This window comes from Chiloscyllium punctatum, chromosome 21, assembly GCF_047496795.1.
Source record: "Chiloscyllium punctatum isolate Juve2018m chromosome 21, sChiPun1.3, whole genome shotgun sequence".
In the NCBI taxonomy this organism is placed as follows: Eukaryota; Metazoa; Chordata; class Chondrichthyes; order Orectolobiformes; family Hemiscylliidae; genus Chiloscyllium; species Chiloscyllium punctatum.
In genome coordinates this window covers 19,401,807-19,426,033 of record NC_092759.1, presented here as the reverse complement: position 1 = coordinate 19,426,033, position 24,227 = coordinate 19,401,807, and the positions used below count along the sequence as shown (strand labels likewise).

The 24,227-nt window shown below is 56.1% G+C and overlaps 1 protein-coding gene across 1 annotated transcript in view; it reads right to left on the bottom strand.

The window, feature by feature from the left end:
• LOC140492473 (uncharacterized) overlaps window positions 1–22,738 on the bottom strand; it is a 38,480-nt gene extending 15,742 nt beyond the window's left edge. The window contains exons 1-7 of the mRNA XM_072591361.1: window positions 22,635–22,738; window positions 19,757–19,801; window positions 16,141–16,203; window positions 8,933–8,980; window positions 4,241–4,294; window positions 3,212–3,259; window positions 89–136 (exon numbers count right to left, since the gene is read on the bottom strand). Coding sequence (XP_072447462.1) covers window positions 89–136; window positions 3,212–3,259; window positions 4,241–4,294; window positions 8,933–8,980; window positions 16,141–16,203; window positions 19,757–19,790 — 295 coding nt within the window. The 5' untranslated portion in view covers window positions 19,791–19,801; window positions 22,635–22,738. The remainder of the gene's footprint in view (window positions 1–88; window positions 137–3,211; window positions 3,260–4,240; window positions 4,295–8,932; window positions 8,981–16,140; window positions 16,204–19,756; window positions 19,802–22,634) is intronic.
• Window positions 22,739–24,227: the final 1,489 nt, after the last annotated feature.

Sequence of the window (24,227 nt, the reverse complement as noted above, 5' to 3'; positions counted from 1 at the left end):
GTGAAAAGGAGACAAAGTTACCTCGACAGCGGTAGATTAGTGGCTCGCGCGGAGGTGCATCGATGGTCAGGGCTGGACCCACACGTACCTGTCGTGATGTATTCTTCCTGTAGGTATGGCTTCGACCCATAAGGCTCTGGGCAAGGAGTGGAAAGCACAAAGACAAATCATTCCTTAAACTTTCGACTTTGTGGGATGGCAACTTGCTGAGCACTACACGCTGGGAGTGTGAGAGAGAAAGAGAGAGAGAGACAGAGACAGAGTAGCTCAGGGAAGGGGGCTCATCATTGCGTGTCAGAACGCACAGACTCCTGGTTCGATTCCTGGGATCAGGGAGCTCCATTGGTAACGGGATATGGGCTATAGGCCCCTCCGATCTCCAGGCACAGGGTGACAGTCCAACCCTTAATACAGAGCCTGTGCTCAGACACAGGACTACAAGCTGAATGCCCCAGGGTCCAGTGATGCATCGGAGGGCTTGGCAGTGCCGATCAGGGGCAGGGGGAGCTTTCTGAGCAGCTTGTGCCATCCATAACTGCTTCGCCAATAAATGTACTTTGTTCCTTGCATTACTGACTGTTCTTACAGCCAGCCCCAGGGACGGGCTGGAAAATGGGAAGCCTTCCGAAATGAGATAACAAGAATCCAGAGAAAGTATATTCCTGTCAGGGTGAAAGGGAAGGCTGGTAGGTATAGGGAATGCTGGATGACTAAAGAAATTGAGGGTTTGGTTAAGAAAAAGGAAGGAAGCATATGTCAGGTATAGATTGAGTGAATCATAGAACATAGAACATAGAACAGTACAGCACAGAACAGGCCCTTCAGCCCACGATGTTGTGCTGACCACTGATCCCCATGTATGCACCCTCAAATTTCTGTGACCATATGCATGTCCAGCAGTCTCTTAAATGTCCCCAATGACCCTGCCTCCACAACTGCTGCTGGCAACGCATTCCATGCTCTCACAACTCTCTTTGTAAAGAACCCACCTCTGACATCCCCCCTATACTTTCCTCCAACCAGCTTCAAACTATGGCTGTTAGTCATTTCTGCCCTGGGAAATCGTCTCTGGCTATCGACTCTATCTACGCCTCTCCTTAGAAGAGTATAAAGGAAGTAGGAGTATACTTCAGAGGGAAATCAGGAGGGCAAAAAGGGGACATGAGATAGCTTTGGCAAATAGAATTAAGGAGAATCCAAAGGGTTTTACAAATATATTAAGGACAAAAGGGTAACTAGGGAGAGAATAGGGCCCCTCAAAGATCAGCAAGGCGGCCTTTGTGTGGAGCCACAGAAAATGGGGGAGGTACTAAATGAGTATTTTGCATCAGTATTTACTGTGGAAAAGGATATGGAAGATATAGACTGGAGGGAAATAGATGGTGACATCTTGCAAAATGTCCAGATTACAGAGGAGGAAGTGCTGGATGTCTTGAAACGGGTAAAGGTGGATAAATCCCCAGGACCTGATCAGGTGTACCCGAGAACTCTGTGGGAAGCTAGAGAAGTGATTGCTGGGCCTCTTGCTGAGATATTTGTATCATCGATAGTTACAGGTGAGGTGCCGGAAGACTGGAGGTTGGCAAACGTGGTGCCACTGTTTAAGAAGGGTGGTAAGGACAAGCCAGGAACTATAGACCAGTGAGCCTGACCTCAGTTAGGACAAGTTGTTGGAGGGAATCCTGAGGGACAGGATGTACATGTATTTGGAAAGGCAAGGACTGATTCGGGATAGTCAACATGGCTTTGGGCGTGGGAAATCATGTCTCACAAACTTGATTGAGTTTTTTGAAGAAGTAACAAAGAAGATTGATGAGGACAGAGCAGTAGATGTGATCTATATGGAATTCAGTAAGGTGTTCGAAAAGGTTCCCCATGGGAGACTGATTAACAAGGTTAGATCTCATGGAATACAGGGAGAACTAGCCATTTGGATACAGAACTGGCTCAAAGGTAGAAGACAGAGGGTGGTGGTGGAGGGTTGTTTTTCAGACTGGAGGCCTGTGACCAGTGGAGTACCACAAGGATCGGTGCTGGGCCCTCTACTTTTTGTCATTTACATAAATGATTTGGGTGTGAGCATAAGAGGTACAGTTAGTAAGTTTGCAGATGACACCAAAATTGGAGGTGTAGTGGACAGCGAAGAGGGTTACCTCAGATTACAACAGGATCTGGACCAGATGGGCCAATGGGCTGAGAAGTGGCAGATGGAGTTTAATTCAGATAAATGTGAGGTGCTGCATTTTGGGAAAGCAAATCTTAGCAGGTCATATACACTTAATGGTAAGGTCCTAGGGAGTGTTGCTGAACAAAGAGACCTTGGAGTGCAGGTTCATAGCTCCTTGAAAGTGGAGTTGCAGGTAGATAGGATAGTGAAGAAGGCATTTGGTATGCTTTCCTTTATTGGTCAGAGTATTGAGTACAGGAGTTGGGAGGTCATGTTGCGGCTGTACAGGACATTGGTTAGGCCACTGTTGGAATATTGTGTGCAATTCTGGTCTCCTTCATATCGGAAAGGTGTTGTGAAACTTGAAAGGGTTCAGAAAAGATTTACAAGGATGTTGCCAGGGTTGGAGAATTTGAGCTACAGGGAGAGGCTGAACAGGCTGGGGCTGTTTTCCCTGGAGCGTCGGAGGCTGAGGGGTGACCTTGTAGAGGTTTACAAAATTATGAGGGGCATGGATAGGGTAAATAGGCAAAGTCTTTTCCCTGGGGTCGGGGAGTCCAGAACTAGAGGGCATAGGTTTAGGGTGAGAGGGGAAAGATATAAAAGAGACCTAAGGGCAACTTTTTCACACAGAGGGTGGTACGTGTATGGAATGAGCTGCCAGAGGATGTGGTGGAGGCTGGTACAATTACAACATTTAAGAGGCATCTGGATGGGTATATGAATAGGAAGGGTTTGGAGGGATATGGGCCGGGTGCTGGCAGGGGGGACTAGATTGGGTTGGGATATCTGGTCGGCATGGACGGGTTGGACCGAAGGGTCTGTTTCCGTGCTGTACATCTCTATGACTTGAGTCTGTGCAGTCAGTGATGGCGTAAGGAGTTGAGAGAGAGTGCTGAGAAATTCACAAACAGTACACCCATTTCACTTCACCCCCTCCCCCTCCCCGCTGCCCAGTGACACCTTCCCTCCCCACCCCCATTCTCCCCTCTCTTCTCCTCCCCCATTAACAGTGTTCACCCTCTGTGGAAAAACAGCACCTACCGGAAGTGATGTACTCTTTCAGGTACGGCTTGCTGGATGGAGAGGGTTCTGTCACAGAGGGGAGAGCACAGTTAAAATAATGACATGTTCAACTCAAACTCAAAACAGAGAGAGAGAGGGGGGTTGTGGTGGAGGGAAACAAAATCCAAAACCCTCGAGACTGGCCGGACTCCAACCTGTTTATTTAGTAATCACTCATGGAATTTACCATCTCTGGCTCGGCCAGCATTCATTACCCAGAGGGCAGTTAAAGGTCCACCCCATTGCTGTGGGTCTGGAGTCACCTGTAGGTCAGCCCAGGTAAGGGTGGCAGTTTCCAACCCTAAAGGATCTCAAATGTACCAGATGGGGTTTCCCAACAATCAACAATGGACTCACGGTCTTCAGTAGACTCTTCAAACCAGGTTCTTTAGGAATGCAGGTTCCACCGTCTGCTGGAGCCCAGCTTCCTGGAACATGAGCTGGGTCTCTGGATTAATCATCTGGTGGTAGTACCACCAGGACCATCACCTCCCCAGTTTGCACCTTTCCAGTTGGGGGCTGTACTCCCTGTATCCCCCCCCCCCCAACCCCCGCTGCCATGTGGAGACATCTACATGCACAGATACTCAGCTGATGGTGGGGGTGGTATTTCACACACATGAGTTGACAACACTTCAAGGACAGGCAATTCAACTGTGACAGCATCACATCTCTTGCCTGTCCCACACCTGCACAAACGATCCAGTCAGGTCCCTGCTGGAGGGGAGTGGGGACCTTTCTGGGTGAATGTTACCCCACTGTGTGGCCGGTTACAGGCCTTAGTGCTGCTTGCACCAAATCGCTGTACGCACTGTACCCCCACACCCCCCCCAAACGCCCCAGGGATCGGACTGGGGAGCTTCCTGATCTCTACAGCTCAGAGCCACGTGAGACAATTCATTCATTCCTCTCATCAGAGAGGCTAAGGGAGTGGAGGGGACAGGGGCTCGGGGATGGGGATGGGCAGTAGAGGATAGGGCTGGGGATGGCTGTGGGGATGTCAGATACCTGCACGGCGATTCCTCACAGACTGTGGGTGGCCCTTCCTGAATGGGCGGCGAGCTGGAAACAGATACATAACAGAGAGACAATCACATTCTACACCTTCTACAGAGGCTGTAACACACACTCCATCCCTTCCACACCTGCTCCAGAGTCTGTAACACTCACTCCGTCCCTCCCCTGAGTCTGTAACTCTCACTCCATCCTCCCCAGGGTCTGTAACTCTCACTCCATCCCTCTCCAGAGTCTGTAACACTCACTCCATCCTCCCCAGAGTCTGTAACACTCACTCCATCCCTCCCCAGAGTCTGTCACACTCACTCCATCTCTTCCACACCCCTTACAGAGTCTGTAACACTCACTCTGTCCCTCCCCAGAGTCTGTAACTCTCACTCCATCCCTCCCCAGAGTCTGTAACACTCACTCCATCCCTCCCCAGAGTCTGTAACTCTCACTCTGTCCCTCCCCAGAGTCTGTAACTCTCACTCCGTCCCTCCCCAGAGTCTGTAACACTCACTCCGTCTTTCTCCAGAGTCTGTAACACTCACTCCATCCCTCCCCAGAGTCTGTAACTCTCACTCTGTCCCTCCCCAGAGTCTGTAACACTCACTCCATCCCTTCCCAGAGTCTGTAACTCTCACTCCGTCCCTCCCCAGAGTCTGTAACTCTCACTCCGTCCCTCTCCAGAGTCTGTAACACTCACTCCGTCTTTCTCCAGAGTCTGTAACACTCACTCCATCCCTCCCCAGAGTCTGTAACTCTCACTCTGTCCCTCCCCAGAGTCTGTAACACTCACTCCATCCCTCCCCAGAGTCTGTAACACTCACTCCATCCCTCCCCAGAGTCTGTAACTCTCACTCTGTCCCTCCCCAGAGTCTGTAACACTCACTCCATCCCTCCCCAGAGTCTGTAACACTCACTCCGTCCCTCTCCAGAGTCTGTAACGCTCACTCCGTCCCTCCCCAGAGTCTGTCACACTCACTCCATCCCTCCCCAGAGTCTGTCACACTCACTCCATCTCTTCCACACCCCTTACAGAGTCTGTAACACTCACTCCGTCCCTCTCCAGAGTCTGTAACTCTCACTCCGTCTTTCTCCAGAGTCTGTAACACTCACTCCATCCCTCCCCAGAGTCTGTAACACTCACTCCATCCCTCCCCAGAGTCTGTAACTCTCACTCTGTCCCTCCCCAGAGTCTGTAACACTCACTCCATCCCTCCCCAGAGTCTGTAACACTCACTCCGTCCCTCTCCAGAGTCTGTAACGCTCACTCCGTCCCTCCCCAGAGTCTGTCACACTCACTCCATCCCTCCCCAGAGTCTGTCACACTCACTCCATCTCTTCCACACCCCTTACAGAGTCTGTAACACTCACTCCGTCCCTCCCCAGAGTCTGTAACTCTCACTCCGTCTTTCTCCAGAGTCTGTAACACTCACTCCATCCCTCCCCAGAGTCTGTAACTCTCACTCCGTCCCTCCCCAGAGTCTGTAACACTCACTCCATCCCTCCCCAGAGTCTGTAACACTCACTCCATCCCTCCCCAGAATCTGTAACTCTCACTCTGTCCCTCCCCAGAGTCTGTAACTCTCACTCCATCCCTCCCCAGAGTCTGTAACACTCACTCCGTCCCTCCCCAGAGTCTGTAACTCTCACTCCGTCCCTCCCCAGAGTCTGTAACGCTCACTCCGTCTTTCTCCAGAGTCTGTAACGCTCACTCCATCCCTCCCCAGAGTCTGTAACTCTCACTCCATCCCTCCCCAGAGTCTGTAACGCTCACTCCGTCTTTCTCCAGAGTCTGTAACACTCACTCCATCCCTCCCCAGAGTCTGTAACGCTCACTCCATCCCTCCCCAGAGTCTGTAACGCTCACTCCATTCCTCCCCAGAGTCTGTAACGCTCACTCCATTCCTCCCCAGAGTCTGTAACGCTTACTCCATTCCTCCCCAGAGTCTGTAACTCTCACTCCATCCCTCCCCAGAGTCTGTAACTCTCACTCCATCCCTCCCCAGAGTCTGTAACACTCACTCCATTCCTCCCCAGAGTCTGTAACACTCACTCCATCCCTCCCCAGAGTCTGTTACACACACTCCATCTCCTGGACCAGATGAGCTCCACCCTAGAATTCTGAAGGAGATAGCTGAAGAGATAGTGGAGGTTTTAGTAGTAATTTTTTAGGAATCACAGGAGTCAGGGAGGGTCCCACAGGACTGAAAATCGCTAATGTAACTCCTTGTTTCAGAAGAGAGTAAAGAAAAACACTGGGAATTATAGGCTGATTAGCCTGACCTCAGTTGTTGGTAGGACTTTGGAGTCTGTTGTGAAAGATGAGGTTTCTGAATACTCAGAAGTGTACAGTAAAACAGGGTAAAGTCAGCATGGTTTCATCAAGGGGAGGTCAGGCCTGACAAATCTGCTAGAATTCTTTGTGGAGTTAATGGTAATGTCCTAGGGAGTGTTGCTGAACAAAGAGACCTTGGAGTGCAGGTTCATAACTCCTTGAAAGTGGAGTTGCAGGTAGATAGGATAATGAAGAAGGCGTTTGGTATGCTTTCCTTTATTGGTCAGAGTATTGAGTACAGGAGTTGGGAGGTCATGTTGCGGCTGTACAGGACATTGGTTAGGCCACTGTTGGAATATTGTGTGCAATTCTGGTCTCCCTGCTATAGGAAAGATGTTGTGAAACTTGAAAAGTGTCAGGGAAGATTGACAAGGATGTTGCCAGGGTTGGAGGATCTGAGCTACAGGGAGAGGCTGTTTTCTGTGGAGCGTTGGAGGCTGAGGGGTGACCTTATAGAGGTTTACAAAATTACAAGGGGCATGGATAGGGTAAATAGGCAAAGCCTTTTCCCTGGGGTGGGGAGAACTAGAGGGCATAGGTTTAGGGTGAGAGGGGAAAGATACAAAGGGGCAACATTTTCACACAGAGGGTGGTGCGTGTATGGAATGAGCTGCCAGAGGAAGTGGTGGAGGCTGGTACAATTACAACATTTAAAAGGCATCTGGATGGGGACATGAATAAGATGGGTTTGGGGGAGATGGGCCAAGTGCTGGTAAATGAGACTAGATTAGTTTAGGATATTTGGTCAGTATGGATGAGTTGGACCGAAGGGTCTGTTTCTGTGGTGTACATCTTTACAACGTTATAATGAGCAGGTTAGACCAAGGAGAGCCAATGGATGTTATCTATCTGGACTTCAGGAAGGCCTTTGACAAGGTGCTGCACAAGAGGCTGCTGAGTAGGATAAGGGCCCCATGGTGTTACAGGCAAGGTGCTAGCATGAATAGAAGCTTGGCTGTCTGATAGAAAGCACAGAGTGAGGAGAAAAAGGTTCCTTCTCAGGATGGCAGCTGGTGAGGAGTGGTTTTCCGCAAGGCTCAGTGTTGGGACCACAACTTTTATCGTTATACTTTATAACAATCTAGATGAAGGAATTGAGGACATTCTGGCTAAGTTAGTGGATGATACAAAGATAGGTAGAGGGACAGGTAGCATTGAGGAGGCAGGGAGGCTGCAGGAGGATTTGGACAGGTTAGGAGAGTGGGCAAAGAAGTGGCAGATGGATTACAATGTGGGAAAATGTGGGTTCATGAGCTTTGGTAGGAAGAATCGAGGTATGGACTGTTTTCGAAATGGGGAGAAAATTCAGAAATCTGAAGTGCAAAGAGACTCGGGAGTTCTAGTCCATGTTTCTCTTGAGGTAAATGTGCAGGTTGAGTTGGTAGTTAGGAAGGCAAATACAATGTTGTTATTCATCTCGAGAGGACTAAGGGATGTACACCTGAGGCTGTAGAAGGCTCTGGTCAGGCCACATTTGGAGTATTGTGAGCAGTTTTAGGCCCCATATCTCAAGAAGGATGTACTGGCCCTGGAGAGTGTTCAGAGGAGGTTCCGGAGTCTGGTCCCAGGAATGAAAAGCTTAACATATGAGGAACGTTTGAGGACTCTGGGTCTATTCTCACTGGAGTTTAGAAGGATGAGGGAGGGATCTAATTCAAACATACATAGTGGCTCAGTGGTTAGCACTGCTGCCTCACGGCACCAGGGATCCAGGTTCAATCCCACCCTTGGGTGACTGTCTCCCAGTGTCTGCGTGGGTTCCCTTCGGGTGCTCCGGTTTCCACCCCCCATCCAAAGATATGCAGGTTAGGGTGAATTGGCCAGGCTAAATTAGCTGCATTAGTTAGAGGGGAATGGGTCTGGGTGGGTTACTCTTCGGAGGGTTGGTGTGGACTGGTTGGGCTGAAGGGTCTGTTTCCACACTGTAGGGAATCTAATCTAATCTAAAGTAATACAGAATACTGACTGGCCTGGGCTGAGAGGATGTTGGGACGATGTTTCCATCGGTAGGAGAGACTCGGACCCGAGGACACAGCCTTAGGGTAAAGGGAAGACATTTTAGAACAGAGAGAAGGAGAAACGTCTTCAGCCAGAGAGTGGGGAATCGATGGGATTCACTGCCACAGAACAGTGTGGAGGCCTGGTCACTGAGGATATTCAAGATGGAGGTAGATAGGGTCTTGAGTATCAAAGGGATTAAGGGCTATGTGGAGAAACTGGGAGAATGAGGTTGGGAAACTTAGCAGCAAAGATTCAATGGCAGAGCAGGCTCAATGGGCTGAATGGCCTAACTTCTGTTCCTGTCTTATCATTTCAACAACTCAGAGGCTTCCCAAAGTGATTGCAGTGCATAGACTTACTGGTTGTGATGATCTCTCTCACTGGCCAGAACTTTGTACCTGGCTCAACTGAAATAGGGAGACAGCAGGAAACTGTTAGTACATCCTAACCAATTCTCCTGCCTACACCTGAATGGTCAGAGCTGTTATGTTACTGGGTAAGGCCTCAGATGTTCTGGGCTAAAACGGGGCTTACGCAATTATAAATCTCACAAAAATACCCCCTGTGGATGCTGGAAATCTGAAACCAAAACAGAAACTGCTGGAAAATCCCAGCCGGCCTGGCAGTATCTGTGGAGAGTCTCTCTGTTTCTTCCCCCCCCCGACAGATGCTGCCAGATTTTCCAGCATTTTCTGTTCTTGTTAGAACTGCCACCACAGCTGCTGAGGGAGTTTACACTCCATTCGGGAAGTAAATCTGGAAATGAAAGCTAGGTTCAGTGAAGCTGAACGCGAAACTGTCTGTGATTCCTGTAAACACCCAACTGGTTCACTAATGCCCTTTATTACTGCTGTCCTTACTCTATAAGGCTCTGGTCAGATCACTTTTTGGAGTATTGTGGACAGTTTTACCCAGTCGGGCCTGCAATGGCGTCAGACCCTGCAGTGATGGGATTGAGGCACAACTACCCCCTGAGACATTCAGCTCAACTACAGTTAGGGATGGGAAGTAAAATCTGGCCTTATCAGAGAAAAATATACTCCCCCTTCATGTTAACCCTTCCCTTCTCCCGTCATTCCTCAATTTGGGATTTTCCCTGAGGCAACTCGACATCGCAAAGGGAAAAGGTCAGTGTGTTTGACCCTAAGCAGCTGTCACTGTTTGCGGTCACACAGACAACCACATGATATCTGGAGTTTCTTAACAGCTAATATTGACAAAAACACCCTAACTCCAGCTGGAATACTGACTGTGGGGTCTTCACCGTACACCAGCAAACGCTTCACTGAAAACAGGGCACCACAGACAGTACAGCACTCCCTCAGCACTGACCCTCCGACAGTGCGGCGCTCCCCCAGCACTGACCCTCCGACAGTGCGGCACTCCCTCAGCACTGACCCTCCGACAGTGCGGCGCTCCCTCAGCACTGACCCTCCGACAGTGCGGCGCTCCCTCAGCACTGACCCTCCGACAGTGCGGCACTCCCTCAGCGCTGACCCTCCGACAGTGCGGCGCTCCCTCAGCACTGACCCTCTGACAGCGCCCACTCCCTCAGCACTGACCCTCCGACAGTGCGGTGCTCCCTCAGTACTGACCCTCCGACAGTGCGGCGCTCCCTCAGCACTGACCCTCCGACAGTGCGGCGCTCCCTCAGCACTGACCCTCCGACAGTGCGGCGCTCCCTCAGCACTGACCCTCCGACAGTGCGGCGCTCCCTCAGCACTGACCCTCCGACAGTGCGGCGCTCCCTCAGCACTGACCCTCCGACAGTGCGGCGCTCCCTCAGCACTGACCCTCCGACAGTGCGGCGCTCCCTCAGCACTGACCCTCCGACAGTGCGGCGCTCCCTCAGCACTGACCCTCCGACAGTGACTGCTCCCTCAGCACTGACCCTCCGACAGTGCGGCACTCCCTCAGTGCTGACCCTCCGACAGTGCGGCGCTCCCTCAGTGCTGACCCTCCGACAGTGCGGCGCTCCCTCAGCACTGACCCTCCGACAGTGCGGCACTCCCTCAGTGCTGACCCTTCGACAGTGCAGCTCTCCCTCAGTGCTGACACCCCGATAGTGACTGCTCCCTCTGCACTGACCCTCCGACAGTGCCCACCCTCCGACAGTGCGGCGCTCCCTCAGCACTGACCCTCCGACAGTGCTCACTCCCTCAGCACTGACGCTCTGATACTGCCAACTCCCTCAGCACTGACCCTCCAACAGTGCGGCACTCCCTCAGCACTGACCCTCCGACTGACCGATCCCTCAGTGCTGACCCTCCGACAGTGCGGCACTCCCTCAGTGCTGACCCTCCAACAGTGCGGCACTCCCTCAGCACTGACCCTCCGACAGTGCCCACTCCCTCAGTGCTGACCCTCCGACAGTGCCCACTCCCTCAGTGCTGACCCTCCGACAGTATGGCACTTCCTCAGAAGGAAGTGAGATCTGCAGATGGTGGAGATCAGAGTCGAGAGTGTGTTGCTGGAAAAGCGCAGCAGGTCAGGAGGTAGAATTGGACGGTTCGGTGTTCCTGAGCTATGAGTTTGGAAGCTGTGGGTGGGAGATCTCCTGAGGTGATGAGGTTGTGTATGGTCTGGGAGATGATGGTTTGGGTATGGGGGGTGGGGCCATGGTCAAAGGGGCGGTAGGTGGAGGAGATGTCTTCGAGTTTGTGCCCGGCTTCAGCGGTGTAGAGGTCAGTGCGCCAAACTACCACCGTGCAGCCCTTTTGTCAACTGGTTTGATGGTGAGGTTTGGGTTGGAGTGGAGGGCTACGCGTTGGAGTTGGGGAGGGGGTTGGCCAGGTTGAGGTGGTCAGAGTCCGGGAACCCCGCACTGCCCGATTCTACCTCCTTCCCAAGATCCACAAGCCTGACCACCCTGGCCGACCCATTGTCTCAGCATGCTCCTGCCCCACTGAACTCATCTCTACCTACCTATACACTCTCCTATCCCCCCTAGTCCAGGAACTCCCCACATACGTTCGAGACACCACCCACGCCCTCCACCTCCTCCAAGACTTCCGTTTCCCTGGCCCCCAACGCCTCATCTTCACCATGGATATCCAATCCCTCTACACCTCCATCCGCCATGACCAGGGCCTCCAAGCCCTCCGTTTTTTTCCTCTCCAGACGTCCCCAACAGTACCCTTCAACCGACACTCTCATTCGTTTGGCCAAACTGGTCCTCACCCTTAACAATTTCTCCTTTGAATCCTCCCACTTCCTCCAGATCAAAGGGGTAGCCATGGGCACACGTATGGGCCCCAGCTATGCCTGTCTCTTTGTTGGCTACGTAGAACAGTTGATCTTCCGTAATTACACCGGCACCACTCCCCACCTCTTCCTCCGCTACATTGATGACTGCATTGGCGCCACCTCGTGCTCCCGCGAGGAGGTTGAGCAATTCATCAACTTCACCAACACATTCCACCCTGACCTTAAATTTACCTGGACCATCTCTGACACCTCCCTCCCCTTCCTGGACCTCTCCATCTCCATTAATGACGATCGACTTGACACTGACATTTTTTACAAACCCACCGACTCCCACAGCTACCTGGATTACACCTCTTCCCACCCTACCTCTGGCAAAAACGCCATCCCTTATTCCCAATTCCTCCGCCTCCGCCAGATCTGCTCCCAGGAGGACCAGTTCCACCACAGAACACACCAGATGGCCTCCTTCTTTAGAGACCGCAATTTCCCTTCCCACGTGGTTGGTTGAAGATGCCCTCCAACGCATCTCGTCCACATCCCGCACCTCCGCCCTCAGACCCCACCCCTCCAACCGTAACAAGGACAGAACGCCCCTGGTGCTCACCTTCCACCCTACAAACCTTCGCATAAACCAAATCATCCACCGACATTTCCGCCACCTCCAAAAAGACCCCACCACCAGGGATATATTTCCCTCCCCACCCCTTTCCGCCTTCCGCAAAGACCGTTCCCTCCGTGACTACCTGGTCAGGTCCACACCCCCCTACGACCCACCCTCCCGTCCTGGCACCTTCCCCTGCCACCGCAGGAACTGTAAAACCTGCGCCCACACCTCCTCCCTCACCTCCATCCAAGGCCCTAAAGGAGCCTTCCACATCCAAAGTTTTACCTGCACATCCACTAATATCATTTATTGTATCCGTTGCTCCCGATGTGGTCTCCTCTACATTGGGGAGACTGGGCGCCTCCTAGCAGAGCTCTTTAGGGAACATCTCCGGGACACCCGCACCAATCAACCACACCGCCCCGTGGCCCAACATTTCAACTCCCCCTCCCACTCTGCCAAGGACATGGAGGTCCTGGGCCTCCTTCACCGCCGTTCCCTCACCACCTGGAGGAAGAACGCCTCATCTTCCGCCTCGGAACACTTCAACCCCAGGGCATCAATGTGGGCTTCAACAGTTTCCTCATTCCCCCCCTCACCTCACCCCAGTTCCAACCTTCCAGCTCAGCACCGTCCCCATGACCTGTCCTACCTGCCTATCTCCCTTCCCACCTATCCACTCCACCCTCCTCTCTGACCTATCACCTTCATCCCCTCCCCCACTCACCTATTGTACTCACAGCTACCTTCTCCCCAGCAACATCCCCCCCCGCCATTTAACTCTCCACCCCGGAAGGCTCCGAGCTTCATTCCTTATGAAGGACTTTTGCCCAAAACATCGATTCTCCTGCTGCTCAGATACTGCCTGACCTGCTCTGCATTTTCAGCACCACACTCTCGACACTCCCTCAGCACTGACCCTCTGACAGTGCGGCGCTCCCTCAGCACTGACCCTCCGATAGTGCGGCGCTCCCTCAGCACTGACCCTCCGATAGTGCGGCGCTCCCTCAGCACTGACCCTCCCACAGTGCCCACTCCCTCAGCACTGACCCTCTGACAGTGCGGCGCTCCCTCAGCACTGACCCTCCGATAGTGCGGCGCTCCCTCAGCTCTGACCCTCCGACAGTGCGGCACTCCCTCAGCTCTGACCCTCCGACAACATGGCACTCCCTCAACACTGACCCTCCGACAGTGTGACACTCCCTCAGCACTGACCCTCCGACAGTGCCCACTCCCTCAGCACTGACCCTCCGACAGTGCCCACTCCCTCAGCACTGACCCTCTGACTGCTTCCTCATCACTGACCCTCCGACAGTGCGGCACTCCCTCAGCACTGACCCTCCGACAGTGCGGCACTCCCTCAGCTCTGACCCTCCGACAACATGGCACTCCCTCAGCACTGACCCTCCGACAGTGTGACACTCCCTCAGCACTGACCCTCCGACAGTGCCCACTCCCTCAGCACTGACCCTCTGACTGACTGCTTCCTCATCACTGACCCTCCGACAGTGCGGCACTCCCTCAGCACTGACCCTCCGACAGTACGACACTCCCTCAGCACTGACCCTCTGACAGTGCCCACTCCCTCAGCACTGACCCTACAACAGTGTGGTGCTCCCTCAGCACTGACCCTCCGACAGTGTGGCGCTCCCTCAGCACTGACCCTCCGACAGTGCGGCGCTCCCTCAGCACTGACCCTCCGACAGTGCGGTGCTCCCTCAGCACTGACCCTCCGACAGTGCGGCGCTCCCTCAGCACTGACCCTTCGACAGTGCGGCGCTCCCTCAGCACTGACCCTCCGACAGTGCCCGCTCCCTCAGCACTGACCCTCCGACAGTGCCCACTCCCTCAGCACTGACCCTCCGACAGTGCCCACTCCCTCAGCACTGACCCTCCGACAGTGCCCACTCCCTCAGCACTGACCCTCCGACAGTGCGGCACTCCCTCAGCACTGACCCCCCGACAGTGCCCACTCCCTCAGCACTGACCCTCCGACAGTGCCCACTCCCTCAGCACTGACCCTCCGACATTGCGGCACTCCCTCAGCACTGACCCTCCGACAGTGCCCACTCCCCCAGCACTGACCCTCTGACAGTGCGGCGCTCCCTCAGCACTGACCCTCCGACAGTGCCCACTCCCCCAGCACTGACCCTCCGACAGTGCGGCACTCCCTCAGCACTGACCCTCCGACAGTGCGGCACTCCCCCAGCACTGACCCTCCGACAGTGCGGCACTCCCTCAGCACTGACCCTCCGATAGTGCGGCACTCCCTCAGCACTGACCCTCCGACAGTGCGGCGCTCCCTTAGCACTGACCCTCCGACAGTGCGGCGCTCCCTCAGCACTGACCCTCCGACAGTGCGGCGCTCCCTTAGCACTGACCCTCCGACAGTGCGGCACTCCCTCAGCACTGACCCTCCGACAGTGCGGCGCTCCCTTAGCACTGACCCTCCGACAGTGCGGCACTCCCTCAGCACTGACCCTCCGACAGTGCCCACTCCCTCAGCACTGACCCTCTGACTGACTGCTTCCTCATCACTGACCCTCCGACAGTGCGGCACTCCCTCAGCACTGACCCTCCGACAGTGCGGAACTCCCTCAGCACTGATCCTTCGATAGCGCACCCTCCCTCAGTGCTGACCCTCCGACAGTGCCCACTCCCTCAGTGCTGACCCTCCGACAGTACGACACTCCCTCAGCACTGACCGTCTGACAGTGCCCACTCCCTCAGCACTGACCCTCCGACAGTGCCCACTCCCTCAGCACTGACCCTCCGACAGTGCGGCACTCCCTCAGCACTGACCCTCCGACAGTGCGGCACTCCCTCAGCACTGACCCTCCGACAGTGCGGAACTCCCTCAGCACTGATCCTTCGATAGCGCACCCTCCCTCAGTGCTGACCCTCCGACAGTGCACACTCCCTCAGTGCTGACCCTCCGACAGTACGACACTCCCTCAGCACTGACCGTCTGACAGTGCCCACTCCCTCAGCACTGACCCTCCGACAGTGCCCACTCCCTCAGCACTGACCCTCCGACAGTGCGGCACTCCCTCAGCACTGACCCTCCGACAGTGCGGCGCTCCCTCAGCACTGACCCTCCGACAGTGCCCACTCCCTCAGCACTGACCCTCCGACAGTGCGGCACTCCCTCAGCACTGACCCTCCGACAGTGCGGCACTTCCTCAGCACTGACCCTCCGACAGTGCGGAACTCCCTCAGCACTGATCCTTCGATAGCGCACCCTCCCTCAGTGCTGACCCTCCGACAGTGCTGTGTTTTTAACTTTTAAATTCCAAACACCTCTTTACAGCTGCAGGAGGAGAACAAATATAGTCCTGGATAGCCACTCCCCACTCCTCAGCGCTGACTCAAACAGGAGTATGATAGCGATAGCAGTGATTCGGATGGCTACAGTTTGGGGTCACTTCAATATTGTGGGTGGGGGTGCAGCTTCTGTACAAACAGAACATAATGTTATTGCTGAGGGACATTTAAAAGGCATCCGGATCAGTGCAAAGGGTTCCGAGATGTCTGGGGGAAAATGGGACTCGATTAGTTTAGGATATCTGGTCAGCACAAGATTTGTTTCCATGCTGGACATCTCTCTGACTATGACTGTACCGAGGTGAGAAATGGGAAGAGATCATTGGTGGGTCCTGGAGTGGGGGGGTGGGGGGGGGAATCTGGGTGCGATCTCACAGACCAAGTCGGAGTGAGAGTCAATCCTGGAACGTCGTGCCGGTCAGCATTAGTTACCTGCTTTCCGTTTATTTCGAACAATCTGGATTGAACCTTCCCCTTCCAGCAGGGGGTAGCGAGCTGTAATAGAAAGGTACAGAGAAAAGAAGGTGTCAGGAGCATTGTTCCCTTACTGTAACAGTCAGTGTCAGCCCTCAGTCCTGGCAGGGGGGAGAGGGGGAAGGGGGAGGGGGTCAATTGGCTGCTCAACATCCACATCCTCATCCTCATGGGTCTCCCCAACCCAACCCCAGATCCAACTCAACTCCAAACCCAACTCCATGAATCCTCAACACGACCGCACTCGGACACCGACCCCACATGACTCAAAGTCTTACCTCACACAATGCGAGCCAAACCCCGACCACCCCCCCCCCCCCCAACAACTCTCTCCAAAACCCCGACCCCCAAACCCCGACTGTACCCCGACCCCCAAACCCCAACCCCAACCTCAAACCCCAACCCCAAACCCCGATTGTACCCCGACCCCCAAACCCTGACCCCAAACCCCGACTGTACCCTGACCCCAAACCCCAATTGTACCCCGACCCCCAAACCCCAACCCCAACCTCAAACCCCGACTGTACCCCGACCCCCAAACCCCGACTGTACCCCGACCCCCAAACCCCGACTGTACCCCGACCCCCAAACCCCAACCCCAACCTCAAACCCCAACCCCAAACCCCGACTGTACCCCGACCCCCAAACCCCGATTGTACCCTGACCCCCAAACCCCAACCCCAACCTCAAACCCCGATTGTACGCCGACCCCAAACCCCGATAGTATCCCGACCCCCAAACCCTGACCCCAAACCCCGACTGTACCCCGACCCCAAACCCCAATTGTACCCCGACCCCCAAACCCCAACCCCAACCTCAAACCCCGATAGTACCCCGACCCCCAAAACCCTGACCCCAAACCCCGACTGTACCCCGACCCCCAAACCCCAACCCCAACCTCAAACCCCAACCCCAAACCCCGACTGTACCCCGACCCCCAAACCCCGATTGTACCCTGACCCCCAAACCCCAACCCCAACCTCAAACCCCGATTGTACCCCGACCCCAAACCCCGATAGTATCCCGACCCCCAAACCCTGACCCCAAACCCCGACTGTACCCCGACCCCAAACCCCAATTGTACCCCGACCCCCAAACCCCAACCCCAACCTCAAACCCTGATTGTACCCCGACCCCCAAACCCCAACCCCAAACCCCGATTGTACCCCGACCCCCAAACCCCAACCCCAAACCCCGATTGTACCCCGACCCCCAAACCCCAACCCCAAACCCCGATTGTACCCCGACCCCCAAACCCCGACTGTACCCCGACCCCCAAACCCCAACCCCAACCTCAAACCCCAACCCCAAACCCCGATTGTACCCCGACCCCCAAACCCTGACCCCAAACCCCGACTGTACCCCGACCCCAAACCCCAATTGTACCCCGACCCCCAAACCCCAACCCCAACCTCAAACCCCGATTGTACCCCGACCCCCAACCCCAAACCCCGATTGTACCCCGACCCCCAAACCCCGATTGTACCTCGACCCCCACACCCTGAACCCAAACCCCGACTGTACCCCGACCCCCAAACCCCAACCCCCAAAACCCACCCCCAAACTCCGACTGTACCCCAACCCCGACGACTACCAAACCTCGACCCCCCCACTCACTCCAAAACCCTGACCCCAAACCCCGACTGTACCCTGACCCCCAAACCCTGACTGTATCCCGACTGTACCCCAAACCCTGACGACCCACAAACCCCGACCACCCCACACTCTCCAAAACCCCGACCCCAAACCCCGACTCCCAAAACCCTGACCCCAAACCCCGACCCCTAAAACCTGACTGTACTCCGACCCCAAACCCCGACTTTACTCTGAACCCCGGCGACCCCCAAACCCCGACCCCCTCTCTTCAAAACCCTGACCCCTCAACCCCGACCCCCCCAAAACCCGACCCCCAAAAACCTCAACCCCCCGAACCCCGACCCCAAACCCTGACTGTATCCCGACCCCCAAAACCTGACCCCAAACCCTGACTGTACCCCAACCTCCCAAAACCCAACCCCCGAACCCCGACCCCAAACCCCGACTGTACCCTGACCCCCAAACCCAACCCCAAACCCCGACCCCGACTGTACCCTGACCCCCAACCCCGACTGTACCCCGACCACAAACCCCAACAACCCCCAAAGCCCGACCCCAAACCGACTGTACCCCAAACCCCAACGACCCCCAAACCCCGACCCTCACTCTCTCCAAAGCCCCGACCCCAAACCCCAACTGTACCCCAACCTCCCAAACCACGACCCCGAAACCTGCCCCAAAAACCCCGACCCCCGATCCCCAAACCCCCGACCCCAAAACCACGACCCCAAAACCCCTACTGTACCCCGACCCCGAACCCTGACGACCCCCAAAACCCAACCCCTACTCTCTCCAAAACCCCAACCCCAAACCCCGACCCACAAAACCCCAACCCCCAAAACCCCGACCCCAAACCCCGACCCCTGAACCCCAAACCCCAAAGCCCCGACCCCAAAAAACCCAAACCCCGACGACCCCCAAACCCAAAACCCCCACTCTCTCCAAAACCCCAACCCCAAACCCCAACTGTACTCCGACCCCCAAAACCCTGGCCCCCTACTTTCTCCAAAACTCCGAACCCCGACCCCCAAACTTCGACCCCAGACCCTGGCTGTACCCTGTCCCCCAAAACCCTGGCCCCAAACCCCAACGCCCGAACCCAGACCCTGAACCCCAAACCCCCGACCCCCCAAAACCCGACCCCCCAAAACCCCAAAACCCCCACTCTCTCCAAAACCCCGACTCCAAACCCCAACTGTACCCCGACCCCCAAAACCCCGGGCCCCACTTTCTCCAAACCCCAACTGTACCCTGACCCCCAAAGCCCGACCCCAAACCCCGACGACTACCAAACCCCGACCCCCCACTCTCTCCAAACCCCAACCCCCAAACCCCAACCCCAAACCCTGACTCTACCCTGACCCCCAAAACCCGACCTCAAACCCCAACTGTACCCCGACCCCCAATCCCCGACCCCCAAACCCGAACTGTACCCCAAAACCCCGACTCCCAAAACCCCGATTCCCAAAACCCCTACTGTACCCTGACCCCAAACCCGACGACCCCCAAACCCCAACCCCCCATTCTCTCCAAAACCCTGACCCCAAACCCAACTGTACCCCGACCCCCAAAACCCCGACCCCAAACCCCGACGACCCCCAAACCCAACCCCCCACTCTCTCCAAAACCCCGAACCCAAACCCTGACCCCAAAACCCCGACTGTACCCTAAACCCTGACGACCCCCCACTCTCTCCAAAACCACGACCCCAAGCCCCAACTGTACCCCGACCCCAAAAGCTGACCCCAAATGAACCCCGAACCCCACGCCCTCGCCCTCCCCCACTCCCCAAACCTGGACCCTTCGATGAGTGAATCACAGAGATCTGTAGCTCCTCAGTGGTTCTGACTGATGGGAATCTCCAGACAGATGGGGAACTTGCTGAGGCTTATTGTAACAAGCCTCGTCCCTGCCGACCCCATCACTGCCACCTATACTGTCCTCACAATCCCATAACAACACCAGCGTAGATACCTACTGGTCGTGATGTATCCCTTCACTGGACGAAACATCACAGCATGGTCTGTGCAAACAGGGAAGAAAGGCATTAATACTCTCTTGAACAAACCTTTCCACTTCATAAACAACAATACACAAAACAAAGAGCAAAGAACAAAGAAAGTTACAGCCCAGGAACACGCTCTTCAGCACTCCAAGCCTGCGCCCAATCCAGATCCTCGATCTAAGCCTGCTACCTATTTTCTGAGGGTCTGTATCCCTCTGCTCCCTGTCTATTCATGGATCTGTCTAGATATATCTTAAATGGCACTATCATTCCCACTTACTCGGAATAGGGGGTGGGGTTTGAGGGGGGGGGCGGGGGGGGTAGTAGAGGCGGGAACGATAGCAACATTTATGAGGTATCAAAAATAGACCCTTTGTTCCCAAACTCTGACCCTCTACTGATCATATAAACTCCTCAGCAATGACAGCACAGCACTCTGGAAAACTGCCCAAACAGCCCTTCAGAAAGTAACGTCGAGGATAAGCACAGAGGGAGCGGGAACTGTCAGAGGGAGCGGGCACTGTCAGAGGGAGCGGGCACTGTCAGAGGGAGCGGGCACTGTCAGAGGCTCAGTGCTGAGGGAGTGGGCACTGTCAGAGGGAGCGCCGCACTGTCGGAGGGTCAGCGCTGAGGGAGTGCCGCACTGTCGGAGGGTCAGCGCTGAGGGAGCGCCGCACTGTCGGAGGGTCAGCGCTGAGGGAGCGCCGCACTGTCGGAGGGTCAGCGCTGAGGGAGCGCCGCACTGTCGGAGGGTCAGCGCTGAGGGAGCGCCGCACTGTCGGAGGGTCAGCGCTGAGGGAGCGCCGCACTGTCGGAGGGTCAGCGCTGAGGGAGCGCCGCACTGTCGGAGGGTCAGCGCTGAGGGAGCGCCGCACTGTCGGAGGGTCAGCGCTGAGGGAGCGCCGCACTGTCGGAGGGTCAGCGCTGAGGGAGCGCCGCACTGTCGGAGGGTCAGCGCTGAGGGTGTGGGTGCTGTGGGAGGGTCAGTGCTGGGAGAGTGGGTGCTGTGGGGGGGTCAGTGCTGTGGGGGGGGGTCAGTGCTGGGAGAGTGGGTGCTGTGGGAGGGTCAGTGCTGGGAGAGTGGGTGCTGTGGGGGGGGGTCAGTGCTGGGCGAGTGGGTGCTGTGGGGGAGGGTCAGTGCTGGGAGAGTGGGTGCTGTGGTGGGGGGTCAGTGCTGGGAGAGTGGGTGCCGTGGGAGGATCAGTGCTGGGAGAGTGGGTGCTGTGGGAGGGTCAGTGCTGGGAGAGTGGGTGCTGTGGGAGGGTCAGTGCTGGGAGAGTGGGTGCTGTGGGGGGGTCAGTGCTGGGAGAGTGGGTGCTGTGGGAGGGTCCGTTCTGGGAGAGTGGGTGCTGTGGGGGGGTCAATCCTGGGAGAGTGGGTGCTGTGGGGGGGTCAGTGCTGGGAGAGTGGGTGCTGTGGGAGAGTGGGTGCTGTGGGAGGGTCAGTGCTGGGAGAGTGGGTGCTGTGGGAGAGTGGGTGCTGTGGGAGGGTCAGTGCTGGGAGAGTGGGTGCTGTGGGAGGGTCAGTGCTGGGAGAGTGGGTGCTGTGGGGGGGTCAGTGCTGGGAGAGTGGGTGCTGTGAGAGAGTGGGTGCTGTGGGAGGGTCAGTGCTGGGAGAGTGGGTGCTGTGGGAGAGTGGGTGCTGTGGGAGGGTCAGTGCTGGGAGAGTGGGTGCTGTGGGAGGGTCAGTGCTGGGAGAGTGGGTGCTGTGGGAGAGTGAGTGCTGTGGGAGGGTCAGTGCTGGCAGAGTGGGTGCTGTGGGAGGGTCAGTGCTGGGAGAGTGGGTGCTGTGGGGGGTCAGTGCTGGGAGAGTGGATGCTGTGGGGGGGTCAGTGCTGGGAGAGTGGGTGCTGTGGGAGGGTCAGTGCTGGGAGAGTGGGTGCTGTGGGAGGGTCAGTGCTGGGAGAGTGGGTGCTGTGGGAGGGTCAGTGCTGTGGGAGGGTCAGTGCTGGGAGAGTGGGTGCTGTGGGAGGGTCAGTGCTGGGAGAGTGGGTGCTGTGGGAGAGTGGGTGCTGTGGGAGGGTCAGTGCTGGGAGAGTGGGTGCTGTGGGAGGGTCAGTGCTGGGAGAGTGGGTGCTGTGGGAGGGTCAGTCCTGGGAGAGTGGGTGCTGTGGCGGGGTCAGTGCTGGGAGAGTGGGTGCTCTGGGGGGGTCAGTGCTGGGAGAGTGGGTGCTGTGGGGGGGTCAGTCCTGGGAGAGTGGGTGCTGTGGGAGGGTCAGTCCTGGGAGAGTGGGTGCTGTGGCGGGGTCAGTGCTGGGAGAGTGGGTGCTGTGGGAGGGTCAGTGCTGGGAGAGTGGGTGCTGTGGGAGGGTCAGTGCTGGGAGAGTGGGTGCTGTGGGAGGGTCAGTGCTGGGAGAGTGGGTGCTGTGGGAGGGTCAGTGCTGGGAGAGTGGGTGCTGTGGGAGAGTGGGTGCTGTGGGAGGGTCAGTGCTGGGAGAGTGGGTGCTGTGGGAGAGTGGGTGCTGTGGGAGGGTCAGTGCTGGGAGAGTGGGTGCTGTGGGAGGGTCAGTCCTGGGAGAGTGGGTGCTGTGGCGGGGTCAGTGCTGGGAGAGTGGGTGCTGTGGGGGGGTCAGTGCTGGGAGAGTGGGTGCTGTGGCGGGGTCAGTGCTGGGAGAGTGGGTGCTGTGGGAGGGTCAGTGCTGGGAGAGTGGGTGCTGTGGGCGGGGTCAGTGCTGGGAGAGTGGGTGCTGTGGGGGGGTCAGTGCTGGGAGAGTGGGTGCTGTGGTAGGGTCAGTGCTGGGAGTGTGGGTGCTGTGGGAGGGTCAGTGCTGGGAGAGTGGGTGCTGTGGGGGTTCAGTGCTGGGAGACCGGGCACTATCGGAGCTGCCGACTCAGCTGTCAGTTTTACTCACCAGCTTCTCTCTTATCTCGAATAATTTCAATAACACCATCTTCGTCCAGGATTGGGTAACGAGCTGGAATTAGAACGTTTCAGAGTGACCAAACAATCCGCAAAATTGCCCGGAAAGGAGAACTCTATCTGGCTCCTCTTTGACAGAGCGCTCCACCCTGGGCCACACAACCGAACACTGAGAGAAAGTTAATGGGGAAACCACAACCGCAACAGATCCATACAGACAGTGACAAACGATTCAGACCAATCCGGCAGGTATAACGCTCCCGCCAACCTAACACACCTCTGGCAACCCCTCCCAGACCAACACACCATCCCACAACCCCTCCCAACCCAACACACCTTCCCTCAACCCCACCCAACCCAACACACCTTCCCTCAACCCCACCCAACCCAACACACCATCCCACAACCCCTCCCAGACCAACACACCATCCCACAACCCCTCCCAACCCAACACACCTTCCCTCAACCCCTCCCAACCCAACACACCTTCCCTCAACCCCTCCCAACCCAACACACCTTCCCTCAACCCCTCCCAACCCAACACACCTTCCCACAACCGCTCCCTCCCCTACTCACCTTCGCTCAACACCTCCCAAACCAACACACCTTCCCTCAACCCCTCCCAACCCAACACACCTTCCCTCAACCCCTCTCAACCCAACACACCTTCCCTCAACCCCTCCCAACCCAACACACCATCCCACAACCCCTCCCAACCCAACACACCATCCCACAACCCCTCTCAACCCAACACACCTTCCCTCAACCCCTCCCAACCCAACACACCTTCCCACAACCGCTCCCTCCCCTACTCACCTTCGCTCAACACCTCCCAACCCAACACAATTTCCCTCAACCCCTCCCAACCCAACACAATTTCCCTCAACCCCTCCCAAACCAACACCTTCCCACAACTCCTCCCAAACCAACACACCTTCCCACAACTCCTCCCAAACCAACACACCTTCCTTGAGACCCTTCCCAAACCTGACACACTTCCCTCAACTCCTCTCAACCCAACAGACATTCCCTCAACCCTTCCCGACCCAACACACCTTCCCTCAACCCTTCCCGACCCAACACACCTTCCCTCAACCCCTCCCAACCTAACACACCGTCCCTCAACCCCTCCCAACCCTACGCACCTTCCCTCAATTCCTCCCAAACCCAACACACCTTCCCTAAAAGCCTCCCAACTGAACACACCTTCCCTCAAACTCTCCCAAACCCAACACACCTTCCCACAACCCCTCCCAACCCAACACACCTTCCCTCAATCCCCAAATGCAACACACCTTTCCACAGCCCCACCCAACCCAACACACCTTCCCTTAACCCTGCCCAACCCAACACAGCTTCCCTCAAAGCCTCTCAACTGAACAAACCTTCCCTCAGCCCTTCCCAACACAACACACTTTCCCTCAACCCCTCCCAACCTAACAGATATTCCCTCAACCCCTCCCAACCCAACAGACCTTCCCTCATCCCCTCCCAACCCTACACACCTTCCCTCAAACCCTCCCAAACCAACACACCTTCCCTCAACCCCTCCCAACCCAACACACCTTCGCTCAATCCCTTGCAA